Here is a 14,241-nt window from a genome sequence, read left to right as displayed (position 1 = left end):
AACTTTGTGTCTACAAGTTGGACAAACATTGGTTATCAGTCTAGTATTAGATCAGTATTGGCCTGCTATTGATCCTGGAATAAACAGGTAAGTAAATGAAATTTCATTTGTCACCACATAAAGTCTAAATCTGCAATGAATTCACGTAAATTAAGTAATATAGCATCAATAATCAATAGAATCAGATTTACAGTTTAATCCCAAATTTACTGAATTATCCAACAGATGAAACATTTGCATCTCTGTGGTGTTAGTGCCTCACAGCTCCAAAGAATCAAATTCATGCCATCAGTTCCTCTAGGTCCTGCAGATTCCTTCCACCCTACATGTTCTTGGGGTAGGCTCCTGACCCACTAAGATCTTGCCCACTTTGTTTAAAAGGAATGCAGATGTTTTATCATTGTATTAAAATAATATTAATGACCAGTTTACATTTTAGAATGTGAGGGTGTGTAATGCCCTGTAATGGATTGTTGCCCCTACATGTGGAGTCTGTTAGCAATAAAATACTACAGCGCCATCTTCTGGTTTTACAGGGCAAATATATACGGAATAGCACAAGGTTGTCCACGAGTAAATATAAAATACTGTAACTATATTATCTTTTTACATTAAGTATATTTCAAGTTAAGATTACTAATATTTATAACACATTCGTGGGTGCAAGCCAAAAATTTACCTCGTACATTATAGGGAACCAAACCTAAGAATGCTCACTTGTTTATTCGTACTTTATTTAGAGCAAAATTTTAATAAAGCAATCCACCTACCAGCATGTTTTGAGAAGGTGAGAGGAAAATTAAAAAACCAAAAAGAAATAAGCCACACATACTGTAACCAAGGAAAAAGATGTATCTTGGTTGTCAAATTCATTCACTGAGACTACCATGCAGGCATGGGGAGAACATAACAAATTATATACAGGCAGCAACTAATAAAAATTAACAGAAAAACTTAAAAGAAAGTGTTTTTAGTTTTTATGTAACCCACCTCTATTCAGTTCTGACAAAACACACTTGTTTTTATGTAACCCACCTCTATTTATAACCCACCTGTTTTCATAATTAACTTCTTTACATACATACACACATACACACATACATACACCGATTCTGACACACAATCATGCTTACTCACACACGCAGGCGCATGCAGGTGCATACATACGCATGCTCACTCAGTAAAGGGTAATTTCTGGAAAAGTGTGTACCAATCAGGCAGAAATCACACCGGCATTCACAACTATTTATGCTGGCATATATGCCTATAAATACATACAATATGTAGTCCTAATCATCATAAGAAAAAGAAATAATGCAAACCACATTTAATGTTAGTCCATGGTTGTGTGTCCTTGATGCCACTTTTAAAGCTAGCAGAAGTGTATATTTCTCTTACTGATTAAACTTTCTTTTGGATCTAATCAATATTTATAATAATTAAATATTAATACTTACAAAAAGGTAAGTATTACATACAGAAATGGGGGCAATTTGATTGGAAATGATAGTGTAAATGATGTAAATGCACCTTACGCACTTTCCGCATCCTACGCAAATTCACGAACCACCCCATGACGTAGGTCAGGTTCGTGAATCGGAGCATGCGTAGTAAGGCTCTCATGCCGTGTGTTTGTTTGGATGAGTAAGTGCTACTTGCTCTTGATTTTGTGCTTATAAATGTAATCAGATCAGCATATATAGTTAGATTTAAATGAACAAGGACAAATGTATTCGGTCTATATTTAAAATGGACATATTTATTTACCCAATAAGCACAACTACGTGGTATGAATTAGTTATCCGCTTGTGGCGATACGCAATAAATCAAGAAATCTGACCGCTTTAAACATCTGAATTTATCTACAACCCTACTGAGAGCAGCTACTTACAAACAGGTATGTATTACAATATTAATATGATGGAGAATTATAAATACAGAGTGCTTTTAGAAACAGAAATCACCGCAATTAGCTTAGCAGATAGCACTAGCGGCTAAGCTAACAAGTACCAATGTTGTTGAGCTTGGATATTAACTCACAGCTGTAATGTCTTTCGTATATTTAATGTACTGCACACAGTGCACAAGTCTTTATTGTATATCTTTCATAATATTTGTTCATCTGTAGCCATTTCAAGCAATTTTAGTTTGGTTCCGAACTCCACAATGGTTTACTCACATACAGCTACCAAGCTACTCTACAGGGTACTGATTAAACGACTTTAAGAACAAATTTCAATATGTTCTGCATTCCATATTATTGTATATAAACATACATTAAGTTCGTTTCATTATTATTAAATGGCTTATTCATTCAAAAGCCTTCTTCAGCAGAAACCGAGCAGCCATGTTGTCGTATCCATGTTGTCAGATTTAGTTTCTTGCCAGCTTTATCACTACATTTATGTTTCCTTTGATGATTTGTATTGCATGAATAGCAGGGTGGGCGAACTGATCCTTTTAACGTGCACATGATGAACTAATTAACAGCAGAAATTAAAAAATCACAAAATCATTTAGTGGTAAAAGCATACTCATGATACATTTACCTCATAAATCATGACACACTGCTCTCCCCTACATGAAAGTTAATAAACTTCTTTTATAAATAAAAAGTATCGGTGATGCTGGCTCTGTATTTACTTGGTATCGGATCGATTCCCAATTTTGCAGTATCGCACACCACTACTTATTACTAGTTGCTCATAGGTCTTTGTCAGTCACGTGTGCTTAGTGTCTGTGACGTCACCGATGAGCCACTGTAGATGTGTTGTTTTAGTCAGCGATACAATAAAAGTAGCAGCAAAGACACCTGCGTTATTTTTTTACTCTTTTGTAGCAGTGAAAGCTGGAGAAGCAGAGGCGAAATGAGAGAAAACCATATCAAGACAAGCTCAGCAAGAATGCCATAGAGTGTTATTTGGATAAATGATCATCTGTTAACAGCATTGATAAGCTAAGTTGGTTGCGAGCAGGTGGAACAGCGACCATGTTGCACTTGTAGTGGTAAATGTTTGTATCATTCATGCTGCTTTTTGTCTGTGTCTATTTACAAGTACAAATAAAGTACATATAAATTTTACATAACTGTACTTGATTATTGTCCTGATTTGCTTACACTCTTAATAACAATGGTTCTTTGGTCGAGATGATGGTTCATTTGCATGCTTAAAGGCTTCTTTGTATTATGAAATGGGCCTTGAATGCGAAAATCTGCCCGATCTGTGCCAGACTGAGAAATGAAAAAAATGGGTAGTTGCAGGAAAATGTTGCCACAAAGTGTAGTAGTGCATTTTATTATTTTATAATAATTAACTAATAATACTTACAAAAAGGTATGTATTACATACAGACATGGGGCAATTTTTATGGAAATAATAGTGTAAATTATATGTATGTAAAGTACGACTGCACACAAAAATGTAACAATGTACATATTAGAAAGGCATTAAAAGTTAATCACAGTTCTCTTCCTACTGGAATTTTGAAGTGGAAATGAGATTTTCCTTGGATACAGAAATTTCATATTAATGTAACATCACAGTGCTCTTTTTGCAACTATGAATTACAAACAACTGTACACCTGTTTTTTTCTTGTGGTTATTCTGTGAACTTTTGGAATGAGATGTCATTGTTGATCTTTAATACTTTTTGTAAATTAATACACTTTAACAAAACAATGGCTCTATTTTTGTTGGTCAATACTGGTCTTTCTATTGTTGATGCTATTAAGCTTATAGCCCTGCTAGGCAAATTTCATCTACATAAAGCTAGAATTACCTCCACTAAACCTAACTTTAGATATTCATGGTTGATTTAAAACTGCTATATAAATCACTGTCTAAAATCCTTCATAACAAAAAGGCTGCCAAAACTTTCCTCCTTTTTGAAAAAATTGTAAGTGCAAATGACTAATCAGAATCAGAATCTTTATTATTCGCCAATTACCAGATGTACAAGGAATTTCTTTTGGTGCAGGTGTCAACATACATACAACAAGTTATATAATAAAAAGGGACACTATATCTAAATGTATAATAAACAATAAACAATATAGCAGCAGCATGAACAGTACAACATCAGGCAAAGTGTGCAATGTACAGTACGGTACACTGACAGACTAAGTAAAAAATAGAAAGGATATATCGGTGTCGGGTGAATAAATATATATAAACATAGAATAAAATAAACAATATAGCAGCGATAAAAAATTGTGCAATAGAGATTATTTACAATGTTTTTGATGTAATTTTGTATTTTTATGTTTCTCTATCTGTTTATTTTATTATTATATTTCTATTATTTATTTTTAAACACCCGAATTGATGTTTGTTTGTTTGTAATATGTAACTTTGAAAACTAAATAATAAAAAATAAAAGTACGACCGCACTTTACGCGTCCTACGCAAATTCGTATTTACGCCAAAATTATGCGTACGCATGCGCAGTGAAGCTCTGCGATTTTTTTTTTGTTTAATTTTTTTTTTTTTTTAATTATTATTTTGTTCATTGCTTTTGACTTTGTGCTTATAAATGTAAACAGATCAGCATCTAATTATACATTTAAACGAACAAGGACAAACATATTCGGTCTACAATTAAAATGGACATATTTATTCACCCGACAAGCACAACTACGTGGTATGAGTTAGTTATCATGTGGTGACGTTTCATTCAGAAGTGACGAGAAAGTAAAGCACAAGAAACAAGAAATGTGAGCGCTTTAAATAATACAGGTATGTATTACAATATTATTATGATGGAGAATTATAAATACAGAGCGGAATTAGCTTAGCGGCTAAGCTAACAAGTACCGGTGCTGTTGAGCTTGGTTATTAACAGTCAGCTGTAAAGTCTTTTGTATACTTAATGTACTGCACACGGTGCACAAGTCTTTATTGTATATTTTTTCATAATAATACTAATAATAGTTATGGTGTTTATTCAGTGTCTAGTTGGCTATGTATTGACCCCTTCACACGGCTATTCTAACCCTTAAGTACTTTGGGATTGAGTAGTTTGCTGCGGTTGGTACTGCGCATGCGTGTAGTCGTGACCGCGCAGTTGTGCGAGTCGTTTGAAAGCGGCTGAAGTTTGTGCCTCTGAAAAACACACGGTAAGTTTCACTCACTTTTATTATTAAATACAACATTCAATGTACGACCATTCGGAAAATAAACTCATCTTGAGGTTAATTATGTTTAATTGGGATATTTCCCTTAAAGGCGATAGTTGTGTTTGAAACCATGCTTTAACTAGTTCAGTGGTAAATGCTAGCTGACGAAGGCTGCGTCTCAAACCGCACAGTACTCACTACATAGAACCCTAAACAGGGACCCGCGGTAATCACATGTTGACGCACTATTTAGTAAAGCAGTGTGCGCTTTGAGACGCAGCCATAGCCAGTATCAGTACCACTTGGCTAACGTTAGCCAGGCTTAAACTCTTATTCATTCATATGGGCGGGTTAATATTAAACCAGATAGGTTGAACGTTTATAATAATCTAAAGTAGCGAATTAAACTCATGTTTCTTGTTTGTTATATCTTATATCTTATATCTTTAATGGAATGAGGTCATTATTTAGCCGGCTAACTGATTAGTTAGCAATTTTAGCCTAACCGCTATCCAGCCTGTTTGCTGTAAGCTAACATACTTCACTATGCTGGTTACATTTGAAATGTTAGCCTGCTGTAAAAGGGTGGTATTGTGGAGCTGTGAGATTTTATTTTTTCTACATACTAACAAAATATGAGCTGGTGGCAGAAGGCCTTGCTGCTGCTGCAGTGCTGAATGAATCAAAGCTAGCAGTGCTCTCATCTTATCTTGTTCAGTTTCAAAAGTCCAGAATTATTCACACCCCTGGTTAAGGCTGGCTTAAAAGGCATACATTCTACACAAAGTATGACTGAAATGTAAATGTATTAGGAACAAACTCATGTGCCAGGCTTATTGGTAAATTATGGGAGGTAAATGGAAACTGAATGCTACTTAATGTGTATTAGCCATAATCAATCGATCTTTGCTTAAACTACCTTTTATTTATGTATTTATTTACTTACTTATTTATTTTGAAGTCTTCAGCTAGCATGGAGCTAAATGATGCCAACCTTCAAACTCTGACTGAGTACCTGCAGAAAACGTTAAACCCTGATCCACTTGTCAGGCGACCAGGTAAGATTTTCATGACAAATGTTTTGAATAGGAATATGTTTTAAATTCCTTGAATGTTTGTGGCACTAAAAAATTGATGTGTTATTTTCCCCGACAGCCGAGAAGTTTCTAGAGTCAGTGGAGGGTCATCAGAACTACCCCATTCTGTTACTCACGGCTTTAGAGAAGTCCCAGGATAACGTTATCCGAGTGTGTGCAGCAGTCACCTTCAAGAACTACATTAAGAGAAACTGGCGTATAGTGAGTCTAAGCGTTTCTTGGTCTTTAAACATATCTTCATTCCTTTCTCAGAATAATCAAGCAATGGATGTTTAAATTTCTTTTAGGTCGAAGATGAGCCGAACAAAATTTCTGATCAAGACCGCGCAGCTATCAAGGCTAATATTGTCAATTTAACTCTAACCAGCCCAGAGCAGATACAGAAACAGGTACCAGCTGTCTTTTGTCTTTCTTTTTTTTTTTTTACAGATATGTATTTTATGGACCCTATATGGCACCATTTGGATTTAACCATGTTGGTCTTCTTTAGCTGAGTGATGCTATCAGTATCATTGGGCGAGAAGATTTCCCTCAGAAGTGGCCTGACCTCCTAACAGAGATGGTGACGCGCTTCCAGAGTGGAGATTTTCACATTATCAATGGTGTGCTTCGAACCGCTCACTCGCTCTTTAAAAGGTATTTATGCTCTTTTGACAACATGAGCTGTGTGCTTTTATTTGTTTGTGGATTGCACCAGATGTTTGCTAAACAGCATTGGGGATTTTATCCTCTCAAGAAAAAATCCCTTATGTTCTTCTTTTTTAGGTATCGGCATGAGTTTAAGTCCAATGAGCTGTGGCAGGAGATCAAGTTGGTGCTGGACACTTTTGCTCAGCCTCTTACAGAGCTTTTTAAGGTAAACACAGTCTGGGATGTTTCTCCCCCAATTAATATGCATAGTTAAATGCATAATGTTAAAGTATATCTTTGTTTTTTTGGGTTTAGGCTACAATTGACTTGTGTCAAACTCACGCTACAGACATCAATGCACTGAAGGTTCTCTTCTCGTCACTTATACTCATTTCAAAGCTGTTCTACAGTCTAAACTTCCAGGTACAGTATAGGTGCAACTTTACAGTTTGTTTATGTTATGTCTTAATGCTAGTCTTGTATAAGGTTTACCAAGAATGCGATTAGTCCTCAGTCCTGTTCAAAATGCCACTATAATTATTAAACTTAATTAGGATGACCACGTTACAGATTTTTTTTTGTCCCTTGTTGTATGTTAATATTTCTTGATTGTTGCTGTTGCTCGTGAGTATTTGTGCCCAGTAGTATAAAGCATCCTGGACTTACTTACATTTAACTATGTTGCTTTGCTCTATATTGTGTCCAGGATCTTCCAGAGTTTTTTGAGGACAACATGGAGACCTGGATGACTAATTTCCATAATTTGTTAACCTTGGATAACAAGCTTCTACAGACTGATGTAAGTGTACTGAATTTCCGCTATGTTTACACAGTTATAATATTAACAGCCACTGTTTTACAGAATGTTTTGAGCCGAAAAAAACAGGTTGAATCTGACTTGTTGGAGTTATATGCAATCTAAATGCAACTGTCGTTTTAGTGACAATTTGTAATGAGTTGTTTTTGCTCGTGTTGCAGGATGAGGAGGAGGCTGGTCTCCTGGAGTTACTGAAATCACAGATCTGTGATAACGCAGCACTTTATGCCCAGAAATATGATGAGGAGTTTCAGCCCTACCTGCCTCGCTTTGTCACTGCTATCTGGAACCTGCTTGTGACGACAGGCCAGGAAGTCAAATATGACCTGGTGAGTCAATGATTTTATTAATATGGTGAGATTGTGAGATTTCTGTGTTATGTAGTATGAGCCTACAATTAGTTATCATTAGTTCATTCGACTCTTATTGTGCATTCTTAATTACATTAATTTTTTTGTTAAAGTTTAAAGTTACAACTCTCTCCTCCTTCTCTTTAATTAATACTGTCATTAAGAGGCAGATGTCTGACATAGACATTTGCCCTGACATGCTGTACTTGAAAAGACTCACGGCTTTTTATGGCTCTCGCAGTTGGTGAGCAATGCTATTCAGTTTCTGGCATCGGTGTGCGAGAGGCCGCACTACAAGCATCTGTTTGAAGACCAGAACACGCTCACCAGCATCTGTGAAAAGGTCATCATCCCCAACATGGAATTCAGAAGTATGTGCAGAATTTCAGTTGCTTCTCAGTTAGTCTGTTACTTATTTATTAATGATCACAGTCTAATTATGGTGGTTTCCAAATGACATGATGATGGTTTCCATTATAAGTTGTTTACAATAAGGTACCTCAATACATAGGCAAAGTTGGCAAAAATGAACCATTCAAGTGAAGATCATGTACCAACACCAAATGTCCAGTCTGTAGTCTCGGTCTCCAGCTGTGGCAGTGGGCACACAGGCAGGACAAAGATAAACGACCGTGAAGTAAAGGGGATATTTCCTAAGTAGGACTTGATCCTAAAGGCAATATGGGACATTAATAACAATACAATAATAGATATTAATACTTGATATAAAGAGTCATTAATAAAAATACATAAATGATAATACAATATAAACATTGTGGTTTTCTTCTCTAAGTCTTTTGCATCTTTTCAGGCAACATCAGCCCTAATGTGTGTGTTCGTGTGTGTGTTCTGTACAGGTGCAGATGAAGAAGCATTCGAGGATAATTCAGAAGAATATATAAAAAGAGATCTCGAAGGATCAGGTATTAACAATTATACTCACTAATATAATTACAGTCAAGTTTAACCAGCTTTTAGATATGTTGAATCTGAAATGCCTGTTTTTGATATAGCACTTTAGTGTATTGTAACTTAGATCACCAAGAAACACTGTACAAACATGGTTTCTGAATGGCTGTTTTCCTTAGACATTGATACAAGGCGACGGGCTGCATGTGACCTTGTTCGAGGGCTCTGCAAGTACTTTGAGGGTCCTGTGACAGCCATCTTCTCTGGCTATGTAAACTCTATGCTGACTGAGTACGCCAAGAACCCTGCAGCGAACTGGAAGCATAAGGATGCCGCTATCTATCTGGTTACATCACTGGCATCTAAAGCCCAGACGCAGAAGGTTAGGACTGATGTATCTCCTTTTGACTTTTTAAGCATTGTGGAATAATAGGGTCATTCTACTTAGTCAGCATTGGAGTAAGGTCTAGTTTTCTAACTGTTTGCTCTAATCGTGTTTAGCATGGAATAACACAAGCCAACGAGTTGGTGAATCTGACCGAGTTCTTTGTCAACCACATTTTACCAGATCTAAAGTCCCCTAATGGTAAGAAGGCTTGGATTTTTATTTTAAATTCATATTTTTACACTGTGCTACATCATTAAAATGTGTTGCTTGTTTTTACTGTGTGTGCAGTGAATGAATTTCCGGTTTTAAAAGCAGATGCCATTAAGTACGTCATGACCTTTAGAAGTCAGGTGAGTTCATCTGTGTCCTGTGTGTTTTAACACAATTTACCAATATCTTTCAGACCTGCTGTCTGCTTAATGTGAGTAAGTTATTAATCAGGTGCAATAGATGCATAAACATCTGGAAAAAATTATTACCACAGATGTGAGAATTTAGAGGCCTAAAACTAGTTAAAGTCTCTAAATCTGCACTTGGTCTCTTACCATCTCTGGTCTCATTTCAGCTTCCTAAAGAACATCTATTGCAGACGATTCCTCTAATGGTTAATCACCTGCAGACAGAGAGCACAGTGCAGCACACGTATGCAGCTCATGCTCTGGAACGTGTCTTTACCATGAGGGGGGCAAACAATACCACACTGTACGTGCAGCTACTTTCTTACATCATCTCAAACAGAAGGTTTTAAGCCCACATTTTGTCTATTAAATACTGTAAGTAATGTTTTTCTTTTCTTGTTTTAGTCTCACAGTTGCTGAGGTTGCTCCTTTTACAGAGCTGCTGCTCAACAGTCTATTTAAAGCTCTGACGATACCAGGCTCATCAGAAAACGAATATATCATGAAAGGTGCTCAAATACTATATTGGCTTATTGGTTTTTAATCTTGTGTGAAGTTTATAAGACTCTTTGTGTGTAAATTCGTGTGTTTTTAGCCATCATGCGAAGCTTTTCGCTCCTTCAGGAAGCCATTGTGCCCTACATTCCTACACTGATTGGCCAGCTCACCCAAAAGCTCCTCCTAGTCAGCAAGGTAAGCCAATAACCAATTGGCTTAAAGCTTTAACATAAAAGTGTAGGTGTGGACTTGTATTGGACTCATGAACTAGTTGTAGTGTCCAGTCTGATAGTCTCTGTATCTAGTTGTGGCAGTTGACACACAGACCGGACACAGATAAACCTCCATCCAGTAAAGGGGACACTTCCCAAATAGGACTTGATCCTAAAGGCAGGATGGAACATGGTTAATGTGAAAGGACTTTATGAATGTTGACGCAATGCTGATTTCAAAAAGCCTTTTTAGCAGTTAAACCAAATTGTTTGCTTGCTTATGTTTGTCAGAATTCCTTTTTATATGTAAGCTGATGTCATGTTTTCTCAGAATCCCAGCAAACCTCATTTCAACCACTACCTCTTTGAGTCACTGTGCCTGTCCATCCGGATCACCTGCAAGGCAAACCCTGCGATTGTGACCAGCTTTGAAGAGGCCCTGTTTCCTGTCTTTACAGAGATTCTTCAGAATGATGTGCAGGGTGTGTAAAGGTTTTTTTTTTTAGCTGTCAGCTGTTGTGTGCAAAACTGTATATTATAATTGACTGGGGGGCATCTGTATTCATATATACAGATGCCAGTCATCGATTCTATTAAATTAAATTTTATATATTTAGACACATTTTAAATCACATAATGCTGCCACATAAAAGAATACTTTGTTGTGTAACGTTTATACAGTCCGTCCTCTGTGACCGAACACTTACTGCAAAAGGCTCCACCTGCAATGTGACAATTAGACTTACTCGTGTTGTGTGAATATGTACTATTTTTACCCCTTGAACATTGATTTTAATAACATTATTGTCCTGTTTGATCAAATCTAGAACCTCTTTCTTCCTTTTTCTTGCCTCCTGTGCAGAGTTTGTACCGTACGTGTTCCAGGTGATGTCTTTGCTGCTGGAGATTCACGCTAGTGCTATCCCTTCCTCCTACATGGCCCTGTTCCCCCACCTGCTCCAGCCTGTCCTTTGGGAGCGTGCGGGCAACATCCCGCCTCTGGTGCGCCTGCTTCAGGCTTACCTGCAGAAAGGAAGTTCTACCATCGCCAGCTCAGCTGCAGATAAAATTGTGAGTACCTTATATTCTGATAATATTCTCCTCGCTGCTATTGAGTATTTTGCAGTGGGTCTGAGGGAATTTCTCTGTTTAGTCAAAAGAGGATTTGTAAGGTCAGGCATGGATGTATGGAAAAGCCTGGCTTGCAATCCACATCTAGGCATTGGGGGCAAACATCGCTTTCCCCTTAGTGCCAGTCCCAAGCCTGGATAGATATGAGGGTTTCACCAAGAAGAGCATCCAGCATAAAAATGTGTCGAACCCAATGGTCCAAATATGCAGACGATTGCTGTGGCCACTCCTAATGACGGCACAATAAAACTAAATCCATCACCAAAAGCAGCTATTACAGGCGGTAGAGTACCATGTTTTTTTCCAGACTCATACAAAGATCCAGTGCATAGCGCATAGCTTTGGGGAGGTTTTAAATGGTCTCTAATTACATTAATGTGATTGTTTACCCGTAATATTTTAAACAAGATTATTTTACCTGGTCTATAATATGTTCTTCATCTTTGTTTCTACAGCCTGGCCTGCTGGGGGTGTTCCAGAAGCTCATCGCCTCCAAGGCTAACGACCACCAGGGCTTCTATTTGCTTAACAGTATAATAGAGCACATGCCACCGTAAGTCATCATCACTAACACTGGAACCGTCATGCTGTTGTGCACATCTGCTCATGTAGGAAATCTGACAGTATTATTGACCAATTTATTTGGTTTTCAGTGAGGCTGTTGGTCAGTATAGAAAGCAGATTTTCATCCTGCTCTTCCAGAGACTGCAGAGCTCCAAGACCACAAAGTTTGTCAAAAGTAAGTGGGATTGGATTTCAAATATGTATATAAATGATTAGTAAAGTGAAACTGTAGAAATTTTTTTTTTGCATGAACGCACTAACCTATGACAATTTATTTTCCCTGCAGGTTTTCTTGTCTTCATTAACCTCTATGGTGTGAAGTATGGGGCGATTGCTTTGCAAGAGATGTTTGACGACATCCAGCCCAAGTGAGTATAAATGTTGTTAAAATGATTAGTAATTACAGGGGGAGCAGATTGTGGAGCAATTACTGGACCATGAGCAGAGTTTACTTGTTTTTGGCACCAGTGACGGTGTGTTTTCGAATTCAACCACTAACACACTTCTACAGTTATCTAATGATTAAAGTGCTCATGTAACCTGCTTTTTCTGAAATCAGATTCAGCTGAATAAGTAGATCTTTCTATTTATGCACTTTTCTAGTCTCTGGATGATAAAATTATACGCTTCATTCACAACATTTACTTTTTATTTGTATGCCAGGATGTTCGGCATGGTGCTGGAGAAGATTGTGATCCCGGAGGTGCAGAAAGTGTCAGGGCAGGTGGAGAAGAAGATCTGTGCAGTGGGAATCACAAAGATCCTCACAGAATGCCCAGCTATGATGGACACAGAGTACACCAAACTCTGGTAGGAGAGCATGCCTTCATCAAATAAAATGTAAATAATTAAAATAATACACTCCTCATCTTGGACCTGCGTGCATTTTACACATGTCTTTTGTTTGTAGGCCTCTGGTCCTGCAGGCCCTAATCGGGTTGTTTGAGTTGCCCGAGGACGACAGCATCCCTGACGACGAGCACTTCATCGATATAGAGGACACACCGGGTTACCAGACTGCTTTCTCCCAGCTGGCATTTGCTGGCAAGAAGGAGCACGATCCTATTGGAGACGCTGTCAGCAACCCCAAAATCCTGCTTGCCCAGTCTTTACACAAACTCTCCACTGCCTGCCCTGGAAGGGTGAGAAACGCCACACACATCCCCGCACACACACACCCCCACACACAATGCTTATTAAAGTGCAAAAGGTTAATGACGTGTTGACACTCTGTGTGGATATTTGTGCATCTTTAACAGTGTTTCCTTTAATGTAATGCTTTTTTATAGGTGCCCTCCATGCTGAGTACGAGCTTGAACGCTGAGGCGCTCCAGTTCCTGCAGGGCTATCTCCAGGCAGCTTCAGTTCAGCTTGTCTAAAGCAGACACGCCTTCCTCCTTATTTTCATCTCTGGAGTCTGTTAGTTGTGAAGTTCAGGTGCAACAGTTCGAATCTCCACAGACAAACAATTGATTTGACATTCGGCCCAAAATTGTGTGTTGAGGGGTTCCGTGAGCTGAAATTGATTCTCTGGGTAAAACAGTGGACTGAGAAGAGAAAAGCACTTGCCAAAGTGAGAAGTCTATGATGGAGGTTCAACCACAGCATGTTGTATCTGTAGAACAATACAACATATTTCCTGATTTGTTATCTAGCACTTCTTTCTGAGTCATGCATTTACCGTCATTCAACAGGCGTCTTAAATTCAGGAAAAATATCCTTAAGTGTTTTGAGGTTAAACTTACAATATGTGACACATTTATCAGTACAATTTGGCTAGAATGGGATGTATTTACAATTTGTAAAACCTGCTGTTTGTCCATGCTGTTCCTGGAGTTGTTTTTACTGTATAAATAAGGGCTGTTTAAGCACTAAAACAGTGTTTTTGTTGCATGTATCTGTGTTTTTGTCCAATTTGTCTTATGGCTTTGTCTAATTGTCAATAAAAAAAGCACTTGTATAATTCTTATGGTTTTTGTGTTTTAAAAATCTTTTAGAAACTTCATATTAATGGGATAGGATGTCCAAAAAGATGTTTAAATATTTGACATGCATTTATAACCATGCAACTATGTTATTGAACTATAATGCATATACAGCTACTCTAACAAGACAACCAACAAATGCCTTT

The 14,241-nt window shown here is 37.6% G+C and overlaps 1 protein-coding gene across 2 annotated transcripts; it reads left to right on the top strand.

Annotated features, from left to right (window-relative positions):
* Positions 1–5,035: 5,035 nt before the first annotated feature.
* On the top strand, positions 5,036–14,075 carry cse1l (CSE1 chromosome segregation 1-like (yeast)). Of its 2 annotated transcripts, none has more exons than XM_062986719.1 (25): positions 5,036–5,116; positions 6,078–6,174; positions 6,272–6,414; positions 6,501–6,602; positions 6,704–6,849; positions 6,979–7,069; positions 7,159–7,266; positions 7,550–7,642; positions 7,822–7,989; positions 8,252–8,381; positions 8,868–8,933; positions 9,099–9,301; positions 9,421–9,505; positions 9,596–9,657; positions 9,873–10,009; positions 10,111–10,214; positions 10,301–10,398; positions 10,747–10,897; positions 11,278–11,486; positions 12,002–12,099; positions 12,200–12,285; positions 12,397–12,478; positions 12,774–12,920; positions 13,021–13,252; positions 13,400–14,075. In XM_062986719.1, the coding sequence occupies exons 2-25, from the start codon at positions 6,090–6,092 to the stop codon at positions 13,487–13,489; spliced, it is 2,916 nt and encodes a 971-aa protein (XP_062842789.1). In that variant the 5' UTR covers positions 5,036–5,116; positions 6,078–6,089; the 3' UTR covers positions 13,490–14,075. The 2 variants fall into 2 exon arrangements, with proteins under 2 accessions (XP_062842789.1, XP_062842790.1); XM_062986720.1 differs by having other exon boundaries at positions 5,079–5,116; positions 6,085–6,174.
* The last annotated feature ends 166 nt before the right edge of the window (positions 14,076–14,241 follow it).

The sequence above is a fragment of the Trichomycterus rosablanca genome, chromosome 24, assembly GCF_030014385.1.
Source record: "Trichomycterus rosablanca isolate fTriRos1 chromosome 24, fTriRos1.hap1, whole genome shotgun sequence".
NCBI lineage: Eukaryota > Metazoa > Chordata > Actinopteri > Siluriformes > Trichomycteridae > Trichomycterus > Trichomycterus rosablanca.
The sequence above is the reverse complement of the archived record's forward strand: the minus strand, read 5'-3'. Positions and strand labels throughout refer to the sequence as shown.